Consider the following 18,086-nt stretch of genomic DNA (forward strand, 5'->3'; position numbering starts at 1 on the left):
GGCGCTATATAAATACAAGTTTTTGTTGGTGTTCTGGCTGTTAATTATCTGTCAACAAACATCATTAAAACAGATGATCTAGTCATATATCTCAATGCTGTTTGTGGGACTTCGCTGCGTGTAAATTGTCTGCTGCGTCTCTGAAATTACAGCATTAACTCCACTTCAAAAAGTACTTCAATGGCTCCCACCACTCTCAATGGCTTCTCCTTCTTAGGCGGTCCCTCGGGATCTAGGATAACTTGCTTCCACTCTGGTTCAGTGGGTTCTCAGATGGCTGGTAAGTCCAATGCGTGATCTGCAGGCTCTGTCACATGAGGGGCTGGTGGTGCTTGAACGGTCAGGTCGATGAGTAGTTTGCAGGTTTGTGCGGTCCCGCTGATGTTTCACCGTCACTTTCACATGTTCCTGACAAAGTCCCTCGAAGTGAATAATGCCTTCCCAAATGAGCTTTCTCCATCAAGGATGGTCATGAGCCAGGGGCACCCACAAGTTGACAGGGATGTTTGATCTCTTCAGGGATGCTTTGAGGACATCTCAGAAGCGTTCTCCTGGGAGTCTCCTGCTGTGACCAAGTTCTGCATAGAACAGCTGCTTCAGGAGTCTGGTGTCAGGCATGTGAACGACATGTCGCACTCAGTGGAGCTGGTTTTGGGTGATTAGCTCCCTGATGCTGGGCAGGTTGGTTTGGGAGAGGACACTGCTGTTGGGTCGCCTTTCTTGCCACTGGATTTGAAGGATCTTGCAGAGGCACCTCTGGTGGTACTTCTCCAGTGCTTTGAGGTTTCTGCTGTAGGTTGTCCAAGTCTCCGAAACATATATAAACTCTCAACGGCAGTCTTTGATGAACAAAATGGGTCACCCAGCAGGATGCCCATGATTAAACACTCCGTTTCACCTGGTGATTCCTATAAGTTGGAGTAGCACAGCATTTACTCTTTTTAGATGAAGTCCTCAGCGAATTTCTGGACTAAATGTTTTTGAGTGTTAAAGTCTTGATAATGTTTCCCAAAATGAACACTAGCAGGCATTTTGAGTGGCAGTCAACCCCTTAACGAGCCTCTGAGTGGCCGTTCCTATTGCACACTTCAACTCCTTTAGCAAATGGTAGGTTGGCCTTCTTAGCAAGAGAATTCGAGTACAGGAGCAGCGATGTCTTGCTGCAATTATACAGGGCCTTGGTGAGGCCACACCTGGAATATTGTGTGCGGTTTTGGTCTCCTTATCTGAGGAAGGATGTTCTTGCAATAGAGGGAGTGCAGCGACGGGGGGTTACCAGACTGATTCCTGGGATGGCGGGACTGACATATGAGGAGAGATTGAGTCGGTTAGGATTATATTTGCTGGAGTTCAGAAGAGTGAGGGGGGAATCTCATAGAAACCTATAAAATTATAACAGGACTTGACAGGGTAGATGCAGGAAGGATGTTCCCAATGGTGGGGAGTCCAGAACCAGGGGTCATAGTCTAAGGATACAGGGTAAACCTTTCAGGACTGAGATGAGGAGAAATTTCTTCACCCAGAGAGTGGTGAGCCTGTGGAATTCGCTACCCCAGAAAGCAGTTAAGGCCGAAACATTGTATGTTTTCAAGAAGGAGTTAGATATAGCTCTTGAGGCGAAAGGGATCAAAGGATATGGGGGGAAAGCGGGAACAGGTTACTGAGTTGGATGATCAGCCATGATCATAGTGAATGGCGGAGCAGGATTGAAGGGCTGAATGGCCTCCTCCTATTTTTTAATTTTTTTTATATTTTACGATGGTGTCTAGCGCTAAATGCAGGCTAAACTGGCATTTCAGCTCACGTCTCCAACTTACTCACCTCGGAGACTTTAGCATCTCAACGCGCTGCTGAAAACCCCCCGTCCCACCCCACCCAACCCTTGTTTCTCCACCTCCCTCTCCTGTTTTAAGACAATCCTTAAAAACTATCCGAACAAGCATTACTTCTGTGCCACCTCTTTTTGCTAGAACAATCCACAACTCACCCCACTTCTCTGCTCTCCTAGAATGGCTGATATTTCAGGCAGAGAACTATTGGCACTTTGACGTTAACCAACTGGAAAGGCTTTTCTGTTGCGCTCCACTCTTCAGGCACTTGGAGCTTTCTTAAGCTGCCAACAGTTTGCCAAATGTAACCATCCAAGGCAGCCACAGACCAATGCCCTGTGCCAATCCAAGACTGTCAACAGAGAGCCCTCAGAGGAGCTCCAAGAGCGAGTAAATCAGGCGAATAAACAGCAAGTAACTTACTTTCTTTAAGAAAAGCATTCTTCATTCAGACAGCCTGTGGGCAACGGAGTGCGAGGAAATTAGTGAGTAGCTGGTGAGCTTTTTTTAATTGACGAGCAGGAGCTGAGAGCCAGATCAGAGATTTGAAAAGAGCAGTTTCTAAGGCTCTAAGCTAGGAAACTGTAACTTGCTATTACTTTACTAAATAATTAACTTAAACTAGAAAAATTAATTAATATAACTAAATTAATAGATTCAGTTTTAAAAATTAATTAACTAATCAGATAAATAAAATTAATAAGGTCAGACAGACATGGCAGGCCAGGTGGTCTGTTATAACTGCAGTATATGGGAGTTTGTGGTGAGCATTGCAATCCCTGACAACCATATCTGTGGTTAAATGTCTGAAGCTCGAGGAAGTTCAGCTCAGAGTTGTTGAGCTGGAGTCCAAGCAGCAGATATTGTGGAACATCAGGGAGGGGAAAGTTACCTGAACACTTTGTTCCTGGAAGCAGGCACATTTCTTCCGTTAAGTAAAACATTAGAGTTGGTCAGTGGTCAGGTACAGATGGGTGTGACTGCGAGTCAGGCAGATAAGGAGTTCTAGGATATATTGATGAAGGACCCTTGGCTTTGACTACCAAGTATGAGATACTTGCTACCTCTGTGGATGTGACCAACGACTGAAGGATGAATGGGAAAACTGACCATAGCAGCATGGTGCAGGAGCACACTCAAGTGGGGGAGGTAAAAAGGAATATGATCGTGGTGGGGACAGTATAGACGGAAGAGTCTCTGCAGCAGCATTCAGGAGTTCCAAAGGTTGTGTTGCCTGCCTGTTGCCAGGTTTAAAGACATTACCTGTATCTCTAAACTAAACTACCTCGCAATTGGAATGTGAGGGGGACGATCCAGTTGTTCTGGTCCATGTAGAAACCAATGACATAGGTAGAACAGATCAAATGGTTAAATGCTTGGCTGAAGGAGTGGTGGAGGAAGCAGTGGTTTTGCTTCATGGGCCACTGGCACCGGCATTGGGGAAAGACGGAGCTGTTCTGTCAGGATAGGCTCCACTTAAACCGGAATAGGACCAATGTCCTGGCAAATCGAATAACAAGGGCAGTAGACAGGCTTTAAATTAATAAAGGCGGCGGCAGGGGGTGAGCGGCGCAGGCCAGGTGGATTCAGGAATTAGTAAATTCAGAAGAGCAAGGGGACTGTCAAGGCTCTGGAGCATAACAGCGTTTTGGGTAAAAAAGCAGAGTGGGTCAGGATGAGAGAGAGCAACCAAGTTAATAGGGCATTAGTGTCTAAGGTGACATCACGGAAAATTTAGAAAGATGTTAAAGCTAAAGGCAGTTTATCTGAATGCATGAAGGATTTGGAACAAATTAGACGAATTAATAGCATATGGAGAAATTAATATGTTTGAGCTAATAGCCATTACGGAGACGTGGTTGCAAAGTGACCAAGATTGGGAACGAAATATTCCAGGATACTTATCTTTTAGAAGAGATAGGCAAAAGAGAAAAGGAGGAGGGGTATCCCTGATGAAGGGATGAAGACAGTAGACAGAAGGGATCTTAACTCAGAAGTAAAGTAGAATCAGTTTAGGTGGACGAAAGAAACAGCAAGCGGGAGTGAACCTTTCGACTTAAGGCACCAGTGAAATTTGGCATTATGAAGCACCTATCATCTGCTCTTTATTATCAGTCACCTAGGATTCGCATTGCCAAAAATCTTGAAAAATGCTTGGAAATGAAATCTGGTAACTCATTCTATTTTCATGGGTTTTTATTTTCCAGACAATGGTAAATCCACTGTACAGCACACAGTTGTCACTTCTGTTTCTCCAGCAGTTTCTTTTAGGTAAGTGCTTTGGCTTTATTGAGGAACTTTGTGTCAGTGTGTAATCCGCTGTCTGGTTGGTTGTCATAAGATATGCAGTTGACCTAAAGTCAATTATTTTTTTCTTTATTGGTTATTTATTGATTACTTCACAAATGTTCCTGCTGCCCAACAATATCATGAAGAATAATACTCTGTGGGCGTGTCTCCCTACTTACCCTGTGGGCGGCACAGTGGCGCAGTGGTTAGTACCGCAGTCTCACAGCTCCAGCGACCCTGGTTCAATTCTGGGTACTGCCTGCGTGGAGTTTGCAAGTTCTCCCTGTGTCTGCGTGGGTTTTCTCCGGGTGCTCTGGTTTCCTCCCACAAGCCAAAAGACTTGCAGGTTGGTAGGTAAATTGGCCATTATAAATTGTCCCTAGTATAGGTAGGTGGTAGGGAAATATAGGGACAGGTGGGGATGTGGTAGGAATATGAGATTAGTGTAGGATTAGTATAAATGGGTGGTTGATGGTCGGCACAGACTCGGTGTGCCGAAGGGCTTGATTCAGTGCTGTATCTCTAAACTAAACTAAACTACCCATTCTGTCCAGATTTATTCTTCTCTCCTGTTTTATTACTTAAGCTACTTTTACTTTATTTCTAACTAATCAGCCTAATTCTAACATTACTTCATTTCTTTTGATTCATATGTTAAACATTATCTAATATAGACTGTGAATAGGAAGCAAGAGAAGATGGATATGAAATCAGTGAGTCTGGAGAGAGGTTGAGGTCAGCAGAAATTCGTTTTGCACTGATTTATGAAATAGACGCCCAGAAAACCAGTTAATGCAATTTTTGATTCTTTCCTTCTAAAAGAACACAGGATAAATGCCTTTTGAACAATGGGGCTATAGGTTAAAAGGTTAAGCACAACTCTCGAAAGAACTTGCTTTTATATAGCACTGTATCACTTCTTTCCAGAAATCCTGAATGCTGAACATCCAGAGAGTTTTAAGGTGCAATCACTGTTCCTATGTGGACAAATGTGGCACCCAATTTCTGTATAGCAAGATCCCACATACAGCACATGAGATGAATGACCAGTTAATGATGTTTTGTTGGTGTTGGTTAAAGGCAGAGAATTGCTCAAGACAGCAGGTGAACTCCCTGTGTTCCTTCAGATTGTCTCTGGAAGCTTTTACATCCACTTGAATTGCCAAATCAAGTAGATAGGGCCTCAGTTTAATATCTGAATGACGGCATCTCTCTGTGATACACTAGAGTGTCAGCCTAGATTATGCACTCAAATCCTGAAATAGGATTTGTACCTGTGCATAGTGACCAAATACTCCACAACCCAAGTACTGTTGGTACCGTGGTTGAGTAATTATGATGTTTCAGCTGGGTAGAGTTCAAAATGCAGATTGGGAGGTTGGATTAATGCTTTTCATTTTGACTTATTCCCTATAGTGGAGAGAGAGTTTTTACAGTTTTCTCTTGCAGATTGACCACCCTCAGGAGATAGAGTGGGTTGGGTGGAATCCATCACCCAACAGATTGCACATGGAATGGACCAAATGACCATTTCTTGTTTCATGCTTCCTGTGGCTTCTGGAATCAATAAAAAAAAAGTGATTTTAGTGGCTTCACGCTTGTCTGTAAAATAATGTATATTGTATGTCCTATATTTTTATTAGGTGATGGATCTCTCTCTCGGGCCTATGGAATTTTAGGTGAAGACACGATGCTGCCCTGCACCTTTCCTGCAGCAGCTATGTTCAATCTGCAGGATCTTGTCATCAACTGGCAACGGTCAGACAGTAGAACTGTGGTTCACAGCTTCTATAGTGAGGAAAACCATTCAAAGTATCAGGACCCAGCATTCAGGGGCCGGACTGAGCTGTTTCCGTGGGAATTCCCCAAAGGGAATGCTTCTCTTAAACTGAAAGGAGTGACTGTATCAGATATGGGGAAGTATACCTGCTACGTGATTCAAGAGGACGGGAAGGGGTTCATTGAGAATGTGGTGGAACTGAAATTGCATGGTGAGCACATGGACACCTCCCAACTGTCAATAAAAGGACATTTAGAGTTTTGTTCAGGGAATTGTGCTTGGGTCGGGAGTCAAAGACATCTGACATTTGTCCCCATAATCTAATTTATGGGCGGCGCAGTGGTTAGCACCGCAGCCTCACAGCTCCAGCGACCTGGGTTCAATTCCGGGTACTGCTTGTGTGGAGTTTGCAAGTTCTCCCTGTGTCTGCGTGGGTTTCCTCCGGGTGCTCCGGTTTCCTCCCACAGCCAAAAGACTTGCAGGTTGATAGGTAAATTGGCCATTATAAATTGCCCCTAGTATAGGTAGGTGGTAGGGGAATATAGGGACAGGTGAGGTTGTGGTAGGAATACGGGATCAGTGTAGGATTAGTATAAATGGGTGGTTAATGGTCAGCACGGACTCGGTGGGCCGAAGGGCCTGTTTCAGTGCTGTATCTCTAAAATCTAAAAAAAAAATCTAGAAGGTGCTGCAAAGCTTTGATGTATTTTAAAGTGATCACACTTGGGCGAGATTCATGAGACTGGAGCTTGTTACATTGTGTAGTATAATTGGCTCATTCATATATGGAGCCACCTGTGTGCCATGCAGATGAAGTTCACTCCAGTCTGAGTAAAACATCAATTTAAAATAACCCTTTCCATTTGACTCGGGCCTCTCTTTTTCTAGTCTGAGAATAACATGAGTACCTTTAATCTGGTATTTAGGCTTTAAGTACTTTCCAACTTGACCTGAAGCTGCCCATATTTGCAGTTTATTAACAAGACTCCCAACGGACCCAGGGATGGGCCTGACACTATTGAATTCAAAAGCCCAGGTCTGCAGATCTGAGAGTCGTATAGCAAGGCTGTTAAATTCAAGATCTAGCTGCTGTCCAAATTAGCTTGGAAAAACCTCCACCTCTCATCCCTCTGCTGCCATCCTGGGAGGAAAAAAGCCTTGTTCCAGTCTCCAGGACATTGCTGCTTGCCACTCACCAATCAGAAGTGTAAGATGTGAGGACAACTTCTTTTGGAGATCCCTTCAAAGAGGGTGCCCCCCCCGATGCTGGTGGAGCAGGATGGGATGGGATTGCTGGTTACATGTTTGTCTACCTCATCACGTCCATAAGTACGAGAATCCAGCCCATCTCGGAAAACCCTGGCAATCCCAAGCAAAGTAATGTGGGTGAAGACTCAGCATTGCAAACTCCTCACCCCTTTTAGCCCTTCTTTGTACATGGGAACTGAGTTTACGAGAGGAAAATCAGACCCCATACTTGCCTTCCTAACTATCTGACATTTATGTTCTTGTTAGTTGCTCAGTGAAGCTGGTGGCCGGGGGTTGATCAACAATTTCTTGGTAATTCAATGCCCATCCTACCATTGCTGCCAGTCTCTGTAGCCTTTCCTTGAGAGTGTCCAGAGGTGAGCAACAAAGGCGATTCAAGGGATCAGGCATTTACAGGGAAAAAATTAAGGATCTCAGATTAGATTTGATTGGAAAGAGGAGACTTTAAGGCAACTGTTTCAATTTGAAGTCTTGTAAAGACAGGCATGTATAGATTATTAAATGGAATAAGCTAGTTGGTATAATATAGAATTATAAAATATTACACCAGAATAACTGTTTTAGTTGTTGGATTCAAACACGTCAGACAAATGCAGATGTACTAGGCAGGCTCTCCAGCACAGCAGGAGTGAGTGTGAGAATGAAATGTCAGCTGCTGAATGGACTTCAATGTAGAAAGAGAAAAAGTTCCTATGACAATAAATATCTGAAGAGATAAAGGCTTAAAGCGAAAGAGAATTATTATAAGTACATGCATGGTGAACATCCAGAGTGTGATAAACCCAAAATACATTAATTGACTGGTAAACTGAATGATGGCAACTGATTTCACAGTTAAATAAGCTGATGTATTAATTGACAGGAATGGTGTATTGGACCCAGCGGTTATCCTTATAAATATCGGTGACTGTTGTACTTGAGTGTTATTTCGAAGAGCAGGGGAGTTATCCCTGTGTCCTCGCCAATATCTGTCCCTCAAACAAACACAAAAAACCCAGATCATCTAGTGATTATCACATTGCTGTTTGTGGGAGCTGACTGTGTGCAAATTGGCTGCCACGTTCCCTATGTTCCAATAGTGACCACCCTTTGGGACGTCCTGCAGTAGTGAAAGGTGCTAAATAAATGCAAGTCTTTTTTGAGTAACTCTGCCTAATCTATTCTGGGACTACTTGGAATCTGAACTGGATATCCTTCCATTTGCATAAGTCCCTAGATGCCCTTTTTCACTTTGCAACAGCTGACTGCGAGAACACTTAGTAAGATGAAGCTGGGTTTATATCATTCAGCTGGTTTATTTCACAGCAAGTGAATGCAGATCAACATTTATGATCAGATTCACGTAATTCAATGAGTACAACTTATTTTTGCATTTTTATGCAAAGACAATGAGTATGTTATGCTTTCCAACATCAGTGGGTAGTCTTTATTGATTTAAACAAGACAATTAGTAATTACCCTCCTACGTTCTAACCTTCTAACTGTGGTAAATGCGTGCCTTGGCAATCTAGTTTTTTTTAAAAAATCATCAATGTGTCTTTCCCAATATGTATTATCCACAGGTGAGGGCAGGGCCTGTTGTGGACAAGCCCTGCAGAGCATGTCTGACCATGGACTTCCCAACACACTGGATGTGGCTGTTTATCAAATGTAGATAGTCTGGGTCATGTAGTTATCAAAAAGGAGGAGGTGTTGGGCGTCTTGCAAAGCATTAAGGTAGATAAGTCCCCAGGGCCTGATGGGATCTACCCCAGAATACTGAGGCAGGCAAGGGAAGAAATTGCTCGGGCCTTGACAGAAATCTTTGTATCCTCATTGGCTACAGGTGAGGTCCCAGAGGATTGGAGAATAGCCAATGTTGTTCCTTTGTTTAAGAAGGGTAGCAAGGATAATCCAGGAAATTATAGGCCGATGAGCCTTACATCAGTGGTAGGGAAATTATTGGAGAGGATTCTTCGGGACAGGATTTACTCCCATTTGGACACAAATTAACTTATTAGCGAGAGGCAGCATTGTTTTGTGAAGGGGAGGTCGTGTCTCACTAACTTGATTGAGTTTTTTGAGGAAGTGACGAAGATGATTATGAAGGAAGGGCAATGGATGTTGTCTATATGGACTTCAATAACGCCTTTGACAAGGTCCCTCATGGCAGACTGGTACAAAAGGTGAAGTCACACGGGATCAGAGGTGAGCCGGTAAGATGGATACAGAACTGGCTCGGTCATAGAAGACAGAGGGTAGCAGTGGAAGGGTGCTTTTCTGAATGGAGGGATGTGACTAGTGGTGTTCCGCAGGGATCAGTGCCGGGACCTTTGCTATTTGTAGTATATATAAATGATTTGGAGGAAAATGTAGCTGGTCTGATTAGTTATTTTGCGGACGACACAAAGGTTGGTGGAGTTGCGGATAGTGATGAGGATTGTCAGAGGATACAGCAGGATATAGATTGGTTGGAGACTTGGGCGGAGAAATGGCAGATGGAGTTTAATCCGGACAAATGTGAGGTAATGCATTTTGGAAGGTCTAATAACGGTGGGAAGCATACAGTAAATGGCAGAACCCTTAGGAGTATTGACGGGCAGAGAGATCTGGGCGTCCATTCCACAGGTCACTGAAAGTGGCAACGCAGGTGGATAAGGTAGTCAAGAAGGCATACGGCATGCTTGCCTTGATTGGTCGGGGCATAGAGTATAAAAATTGGCAAGTCATGTTGCAGCTGTACAGAACTTTAGTTAGGCCATACTTAGAATATTGTGTGCAATTCTGGTCGCCACACTACCAGAAGCACGTGGAGGCTTTGGAGAGGGTAAAGAAGAGGTTTACCAGGATGTTGCCTGGTCTGGAGGGCGTTAGCTATGAGGAGAGGTTGGATAAACTCAGATTGTTTTCACTGGAACGACGGAGCTGGAGGGGCGACATGATAGAGGTTTACAAAGTTATGAGTGGCATGGACAGAGTGGATAGTCAGAAACTTTTTCCCAGGGTGAAAGAGTCAGTTACTAGGGAACATAGGTTTAAGGCGCGAGGGGCACAGTTTAGAGGGGATGTGCGAGGCAAGTTCTTTACACAGAGGGTGGTGAGTGCCTGGAACTTGCTGCCGGGAGAGGTGGTGGTAGCAGGTATGATAGCGACGTTTAAGAGGCATCATGACAAATACATGAATAGGATGGAAATAGAGGGATACGGTCCCCGGAAGTGCAGAAGGTTTTAGTTTAGACAGGCATCAAGAACGGTGCAGGCTTGGAGGGCCGAATGGCCTGTTCCTGTGCTATACTGTTCTTTGTACTGAGACAGGCAATTGAATTGTTTGTTTTAAATCATGGAGAAACAACTGAACTATCTAGCACTTTAGCATTTAACCATGTACCTCTGGTTTTTTAACCTTGTCTGAACACATGTTGCTTTAAAATCGCAACATTTCAATTCAGTATACAGTTTTGATCCTATTTTCGATAAATGCAATTTATGGATCTTTGATTAATATCACTTGATTCAGTATACAGATCTTAAACTGGCATCTGGTACTTTTTACCAATCCTGTACCCGAATACTAACTAAAGTGGTGGGAAAAATTATGGCGGTTATTTTGGCCAGAAGGTGAAAACCAGAGCTAAATGGGTGATGTGCTTCTCAGACACACCAGTTTGAAAATCTGGATTTAGCATATAGTTTTGGTCCTAATTGCTGATTACCATCATTTAGCTGGCCTGGAGGTGCTAAACCAGACATCTGTAGGTTTAGCACTGAAGTGCTGCGAAGACGCAATTTTTGTGGAGCGGTGTAGGTGGGCTCCTCGCACCCACTCCACTGAAGGTGTGGCATGCACTAGCTAGCACACATAAGCATGTTGCTAGAGTGTTGGTGGAGTCTTGACAGTGTTCAAAAAAGTCTTGCAATGTGTTTCAGAGGTCCTCTTCACACCAACTGAACAAGAAATTGTGAATATCCCTTTACTTGCATTTGAAATCCACATCAATGTCTTTATTACTCCCAATTATCTGCTTGCTGTCAAGAGGGCATTAGAACAAGCGCTAACCATCAAGATGCCATAAAGCTTCCTTAATGAACGCTAGCAGGCATTTTAAGTGGCAATCAACCCCTTACTTAGCAAGCTTCCAGTGGCCGTTCCTGTTATTCACTTCCACCCCTTTAACAAGATGACGTCTTGCTCTAAATCAGCATTTCAGCTCAAGACCTCACCGCGCTCAGAGGATAGTTAGCACCTGAACACACTGCCAAAAATCGCCCATTTTATAGGAAATTTAGTGATCAATTCTCATCTCAGTTCTCAATGGAACGCTTTAACCATTTGGTCATTTTTATTCTAAATATCCTAGATAAACTACTGGTTACTGGAACTGATGTCCAAAATCAACCTTCAGAAAGAGAAAAGCAAAGAAATAGACTGATACCTTTCACTGTAGCTATGGTTGTTACAATTGGACTTGTAGTTGCATTTTGGAAAATGAGAAACGTGAAGCAACAAGATTCTGACGAGAGTGAGTAAAATGTTTAGAAATATTAGGCACTCCGATCTGTATAAATATAAATACGAATTTAGTACTTGGAAAGAATCTTTTATAACAATTGAATTACAAAATTCAGTATAAATATTCTTGAATATGTATGGGTTATAGGTTTTTTTTACATGGCTGTGAACTTATTACTTTTTATCCCACTTCTGTACTGGCTAAGCCTTAAAAATGATGTTGGTGTTTGCCACAAGACTGACAGCTTTATGGATATAAAATTGAGAATGTTATAGGTGCAAGATGTGTAATATGATTGAGTCCTATAGATATATGATTTGTGATACGATTGTTAACTTATACTAAGGAAACCATGTTTAGTGTTGGATGACTTAGTTACATTTATACTACAAACATAGTTTCATAGTGAAGTGATTTTTCTCCACATCAACATTAATAAGTTATAAGGGTAGATTTTCCAAATTCCCACTCCAAGCATGCAACCTCTTCACTGGGACTGCACATTTAAAAAAAATCTCCTCCTTAGTGTAAATTGAGAGTCAGGGGTTGACTTGACTGAGGATCAAGAGCTCCTTCTCCGGCGAAAGCTTCACCGTGGGCTCGAGTCAGCTCCTAACTCCAGTATTACACAACATCATAGTATCATTGAGAAGTGGAGCTACTTGACACCAGTGCTAAGATTCTAGTGTGAATGGAGTCTGAAACTGTGCTTCTGACTCACTGAGCAGCAAACCATTACACAATAAGGATCACAGAACACTGCTCCACACATGCCTAGTCACTATAATCTCAGGTTGTGACTTGTGGAGAATCTTGTCAGATTTGTTGCCATTTAATCTCATCAAATGTTCTGTGCAGTATTAAATTTTAGATATAGTATGTTGATGATTTCTACAGATTCCAGCTGCAGTAAGAGAAACCACTTGTTAAGAATCAGACACTAACTCGAACTTATTCTATATTTTTCAGAAACACCTTTGCTAGGAGACGCTTTAGAAGGTATTGACCTGAGTTCTGTTTTGTGTTCTTATTGGACTGTAGGATATGTAATGCAGCTGCATTAGCTACAGTAATAGACATGGCCTCTCTTAATTATTTTAATCCATCTGTACAAATAACCTCACCTAATCGTCAGAGACCTGTGATGACATATTTGCTTTTGTAATTTAGCTAGGCAAAGAATAGAAGTTTAATCATTAAGGAATTTGAAACATGGACACCATATGCCAAAGGAGATATAAAATAGAGACACATAAGTCAGGTTTAAGCTGTGAAAAATGATAAGATATTGAAAGACAATTTAGCTTATCAGGCTAACACCTTTCAGAAAATATGTACAGCCTAATAGGTATCTGCAGTTCAGTGTCCTCCAAGAGCTACCAGATAAGGCCACATTGATGGGGAGAATAGGAAGGGAGGTACCCCTTTAATACTTTGATACCATGTTGATGTCCCTTCCCACATTGCACATTGATGAGGAGTCTGACTTGGTTTTCATCAGATGCTCCCATTAGATCTTCCAAAAAAATCTTTGGAATGCTGCACGAACTTTTCCTGTTAAAAACAGCAACTTCAACAACGTATATTTATATAGAATAAAAACAAGAAATGCTGGAACCACTCAGCAGGTCTGGCAGCATCTGTGAAAAGAGAAGCAGAGTAAACGTTTCGGGTCATTGGTTCCGATGAAGGGTCACTGACCCGAAACGTTTACTCTGCTTCTCTTTTCACAGATGCTGCCAGACCTGCTGAGTGGTTCCAGCATTTCTTGTTTTTATTTCAGATTTCCAGCATCCGCAGTATTTTGCTTTTATTTTAGTATATTTATATAGCACCTTTAATGTAGTAAAACATCCCAATGTGCTTTGCAGGAGCATTATAAGACAAAGTATAGCTCTGAGCCACAAAAGGAGATATTGGGTCAGATGACCAAAGGTTTGGTCAAAGAGGTAGGATTTAAGGAGTGTCTTAAAGAAGGGAAGCAAGGTGGAGAGGTGCAGAGAGATTGGGGCCTAGGCAACTAAAGGCACAGCTACCAATGATGGAGTGATTAAATTCAGGGATGCACAAGAGGCCAGAGTTAGAGGAGCACAAGTATCTTGGAAGGTTGTGGGGCTGGAGGAGATTACAGAGGTCGGGAGTGGCAAGGTCATGGAGGGATTTGAAAACAAAGAGGAGAATTTTAAAATCAAGACATTGCTTGACGATGAGCCAGTGTAGGTCAGCAAGCACAGGGGTGATAGGGGAAAAGGACTTGGTGCGAGTTAAGACACGGGCAGCAGAGTTTTGGATGACCTCATGTTTACGGAGAGTAGTATGTGGGAGACCAGCCAGGAGGGCATTGGAATAGTCAAAGCTAGAGGTTACGAAGGCACAATTGAGGATTTCAGCAGCATATGGGCTAAGACGGGGTGAAGTCAGGTGATGTTATAGAAGTGGAAAAAGACAGTCTTGTGATGGCACGAATATGAGATCGTGTTCTGTTTAAATGCTGCTACAATTATTTCAGCATCAAGCACTAATTTAATTGAAGCACGAACAAGAAATGCTGGAAATACTCAGCAGGTCTGGCAGCATCTTTGGAGAGAGAAGCAGAGTTAACGTTTCAGGTCAGTGACCCTTCATCAGAACTGGCAGATATCGGAAATGTAAAAGGTTTTAAGCAAGTAAAGCGGGGGTGGGGCAAGAGATAACAAAAGAGGTGTTGATAGGACAAAGTCACAGAGAATAACCGACCAGAAGGTCATGGAGCAAAGGCAAACGGTAGTTAATGGTGTTCTGAAAGACAAAGCATTAGTACAGAGAGGGTGTTAATGGACAGAGAAGTGAACAGCCTGGACCCAAGCACAAACATGAAAAAACAGTGGGTAGGCACAGTAGAAACAAACTAAAATAAAATAAACACATAAAAAAGAGAAAATAATTAAAAAGAAAAAGAGGGGCCCATCATGCTCTGAAATTATTGAACTCAATGTTCAGTCCGGCAGGCAGTAGCGTGCCTAATCGGTAAATGAGATGCTGTCCCTCGAGCTTGCGTTGATGTTCACTGGAACACTGCAGCAAACCCAGGACAGAGATGTGAGCATGAGAGCAGGGGGGGGGGGGGGGGGGAAGTGTTGAAATGGCCAGCAACCGGAAGATCAGGGTCATGCTTTTGGACTGAGCGGAGGTGTTCTGCAAAGCGGTCACCCAGTTTGCATTTGGTCTCCCCAATGTAGAGGAGACCACATTGTGAGCAGCGAATACTGTATACTAAATTGAAAGAAGTACAAGTAAATCGCTGCTTCACCTGAAAGGAATGTTTGGGGCCTTGGATATTGAGGAGAGAGGAGGTAAAGGGCAGGTATTATACCTCCTGTGATTGCAGGGGAAGGTGCCATGGGAAGGGGATGAGATTGTGGGGGTAATGGAGGAGTGGACCAGGGTGCAGCGGAGGGAACGGTCCCTTCGGAATGCTGACAGGGGAAGGGAGGGGAAGATGCATTTGGTAGTGGCAACACGCTGGAGGTGGCGAAAATGGCAGAGCATGATCCTTTGGATGTGGAGGCTGATGGGGTGGAAAGTGAGGGCAAGGGGAACCCTGTCGTGGTTCTGGGAGGGAGGGGAAGGGGTGAGGGTAGAGGTGCGGGAAATGGGCCAGACACGGTTGAGGGCCCTGAGAACCATAGTGGGGGAGATTCCTCGATTGAGGAAAAAGGAAGACATATCAGAAGCGCTGTTATGGAAGGTAGCATCATCAGAGCAGATGTGTCAGAGGCGGAGAAACTGGGAGAATGGAATGGAGTCCTTACAGGAGGCAGAGTGTTAAGAAGTGTAGTCGAGGTAGCTGTGGGAGTCGTTGGGTTTGTAATGAATATTAGTAGACAGCTTATCCCCAGAGATGGAGACAGAGAAATCGAGGAAGGGAAGGGAAGGTTCCCCTTGTCCTCACATTCCACCCCACCAGCCTCCACATCCAAAGGATCATCCTCTGCCATTTCCGCCACCTCCAGCATGATGCCACTACCAAATGCATCTTTCCCTCCCTTCCCCTGTCAGCATTCTGAAGGGCGACACCCTGGTCCACTCCTCCATTACCCCCACCACCTCGTCCCCTTTCCACGGCACCTTCTCATGCAATCGCACGAGGAGTAATACCTCCCCATTTACCTCCTCTCTCCTCATTATCCAAGGCCCCAAACATTCCTTGCAGGTGAAGCAACAATTTACTTGTACATCTTTCAATGTCATATACTGTATTCGCTGCTCACAATGTGGTGGTCTCTTCATTGGTGAAATCAAACGCAGACTGGGTGACCGCTTTGCAGAACACCTCCGCTCAATCTGAAAGCATGGCCCCGATCTTCCGGTTGCTGGCCATTTCAACACTTCCCCCCCCCCACCCTGCTCTCATGCTCACATTTCTGGCCTGGGATTGCTGTAGTTTTCCAGTGAACATCAATGCAAGCTCGAGGAACAGCATCTCATTTACCGATTAGGCACGCTACAACCTGCCGGACTGAACATTGAGTTCACTAATTTCAGAGCATGACGGGCTCCCCTTTTTCTTTTGAGATATGTTTTCTTTTTTATGTGTTTATTTTATTTTAGTTTGTTTCTACTGTGCCTACCCACTGTTTTCATGTTTGTGCTTGGGGCCAGGCTGCTCTGTTTTCTGTCAATTAACAACCTCTCTGTACTAATGCTTTGTCTTTCACCACACCATTAACATACTGTTTGCCATTGCTCCATGACCACCTGATAGGACAAAGTCACAGTGAATAACCTATCAACACCTCTTTTGTTATCTCTTGCCCCACCCCCGCTTTACTTGCTTAAAACCTTTTACATTTCCGATATCTGCCAGTTCTGATAAAATGTCACTGACCTGAAACGCTAACACTGCTTCTTTCTCCACAGATGCTGCCAGACCGGCTGGGTATTTCCAGCATTTCTTGTTTGTCAGATGTCCAGCATCTGCAGTATTTTGCTTTTACTAATTTATTTTAATTTTTAGCTAATGTAACAGAGAAGGTCGATGAAGGGAATGTGGTGGATTTTGTTCATATTGATTTTAAGAAAGTGTTTTATCAGGTACCGCAGAAAAGGCTGGTTAACAAAATTGAGGCTCATGGAATAGGAGGGTCAGTGTCCAAATGGATTTTTAAAAAATTGGCTTAAGGAACAACGAGTCGTAATAAATGGTTGTTTTTCAGACTGGAGGATGATAGGCAGTGGTGTTCCCCAAGGGTCAGTGCCAGGACCACTTTTTTTTTGCTTGGATCTTTGAATACAGAGTAGCATCTCAAAATTTGCTGATGACACCAAAATTGGAGCTGTGAGAAACAGTGAGGATGGTATGAACTGCCTGCAACAGGACATATATAGGCTTGCAGAATGGGCAGACAGGTGGCAGATGGAATTTAATACTGACAGGTGTGAGGTGATGCATTTTGGCAGAAGGAATAGGGAGAGACAATATATACTTAGTGGCACAGTTCTGAAGAGTGTGCAGGAACAGAAGGACCTGGAGGTGCAAGAGCGTCGATCTTTGAAGGTGGCAGGACAGATTGAGAGAATGGTTAGTAAAGCATGTGGGATCTTGGGTTTCATAAATGGAAACATTGAGTACAAAAGCGGGGAAGTTATGCTGAACTTTTATTGAGCTCTGGTTCGGCCCCATCTGGAGTATTGCATCCAGTTCTGGTTACCACACTTTAGGAAGGAAGTGAGGGTCCTTGAGAGGGTGCAGAGGAGATTTACCAGAATGGTTCCAGGGATGGAGGATTTTAGTTACAAGGTTAAGTTGGAAAAGCTGGGTTTGTTCTCCTTAGAACAAAGGAGATTGAGGGGAGTTTTAATAGACGTATACAAAATTCTGACAGGCTTAGATAAATTAGACAAGGAAAAGCTGTTCCCATTAACTCATGATACAAGGACTAGGGGACACAGATTGAAGGTTTTGGGCAAGAGATGTAGGAAGAAATTTTTACGTAGCAGGTGGTAATGACCTCGAACTCACTGCCCACAAGAGTGGTGGAAGTGGAGACAATCGATGCTATCAAAATAAAATTGGTTGGCTACTTGAAGGAAATTGCAAGGCTACAGGGGTCAAGAGGGGGAGTGGAACTGACTGAATAGCTCCATGGGGAGCTGGCATGGGCTCGATGGGCCATATGGCCTCCTTCGGTGCCGTAAATGACTCTATGACACTTATCTGTCCAGCATCTTCCATGTGTGTCACATAGATATAAATTGGGACTCAAGCAGTGAACCAAATCTAATGACCCTTTCTTACAACTTCCATTTGACAGCCTGGCTATGAACCCGTGATGGTCCTTCCATGTTGATTTGCAAGGTATTAATGACAGTCAGCACTGTGTGCCCAAATAGTCCATGCAGTGCAAAAGGGAGTAATCCATCAACTAGAGGTCATTTATTTGTTTTATT

At 43.5% G+C, this 18,086-nt stretch overlaps 1 protein-coding gene across 3 annotated transcripts in view; it reads left to right on the plus strand.

Moving 5' to 3' along the window:
* The window catches only part of LOC137384841 (NACHT, LRR and PYD domains-containing protein 1 homolog), a 38,202-nt gene that overhangs the window by 1,944 nt on the left and 18,172 nt on the right, over positions 1 to 18,086 (plus strand). For all 3 annotated transcript variants that reach the window (XR_010977674.1, XM_068059400.1, XM_068059399.1), the window contains exons 2-5: positions 4,037 to 4,100; positions 5,762 to 6,109; positions 11,505 to 11,666; positions 12,627 to 12,656. Coding sequence is in view for 2 of the 3 variants with exons in the window: in XM_068059400.1 (XP_067915501.1) it covers positions 4,037 to 4,100; positions 5,762 to 6,109; positions 11,505 to 11,666; positions 12,627 to 12,656 (604 nt within the window). In the remaining variant the exon portion in view is untranslated. The remainder of the gene's footprint in view (positions 1 to 4,036; positions 4,101 to 5,761; positions 6,110 to 11,504; positions 11,667 to 12,626; positions 12,657 to 18,086) is intronic.

Source organism: Heterodontus francisci, chromosome 27 (assembly GCF_036365525.1).
Source record: "Heterodontus francisci isolate sHetFra1 chromosome 27, sHetFra1.hap1, whole genome shotgun sequence".
Lineage (NCBI taxonomy): Eukaryota > Metazoa > Chordata > Chondrichthyes > Heterodontiformes > Heterodontidae > Heterodontus > Heterodontus francisci.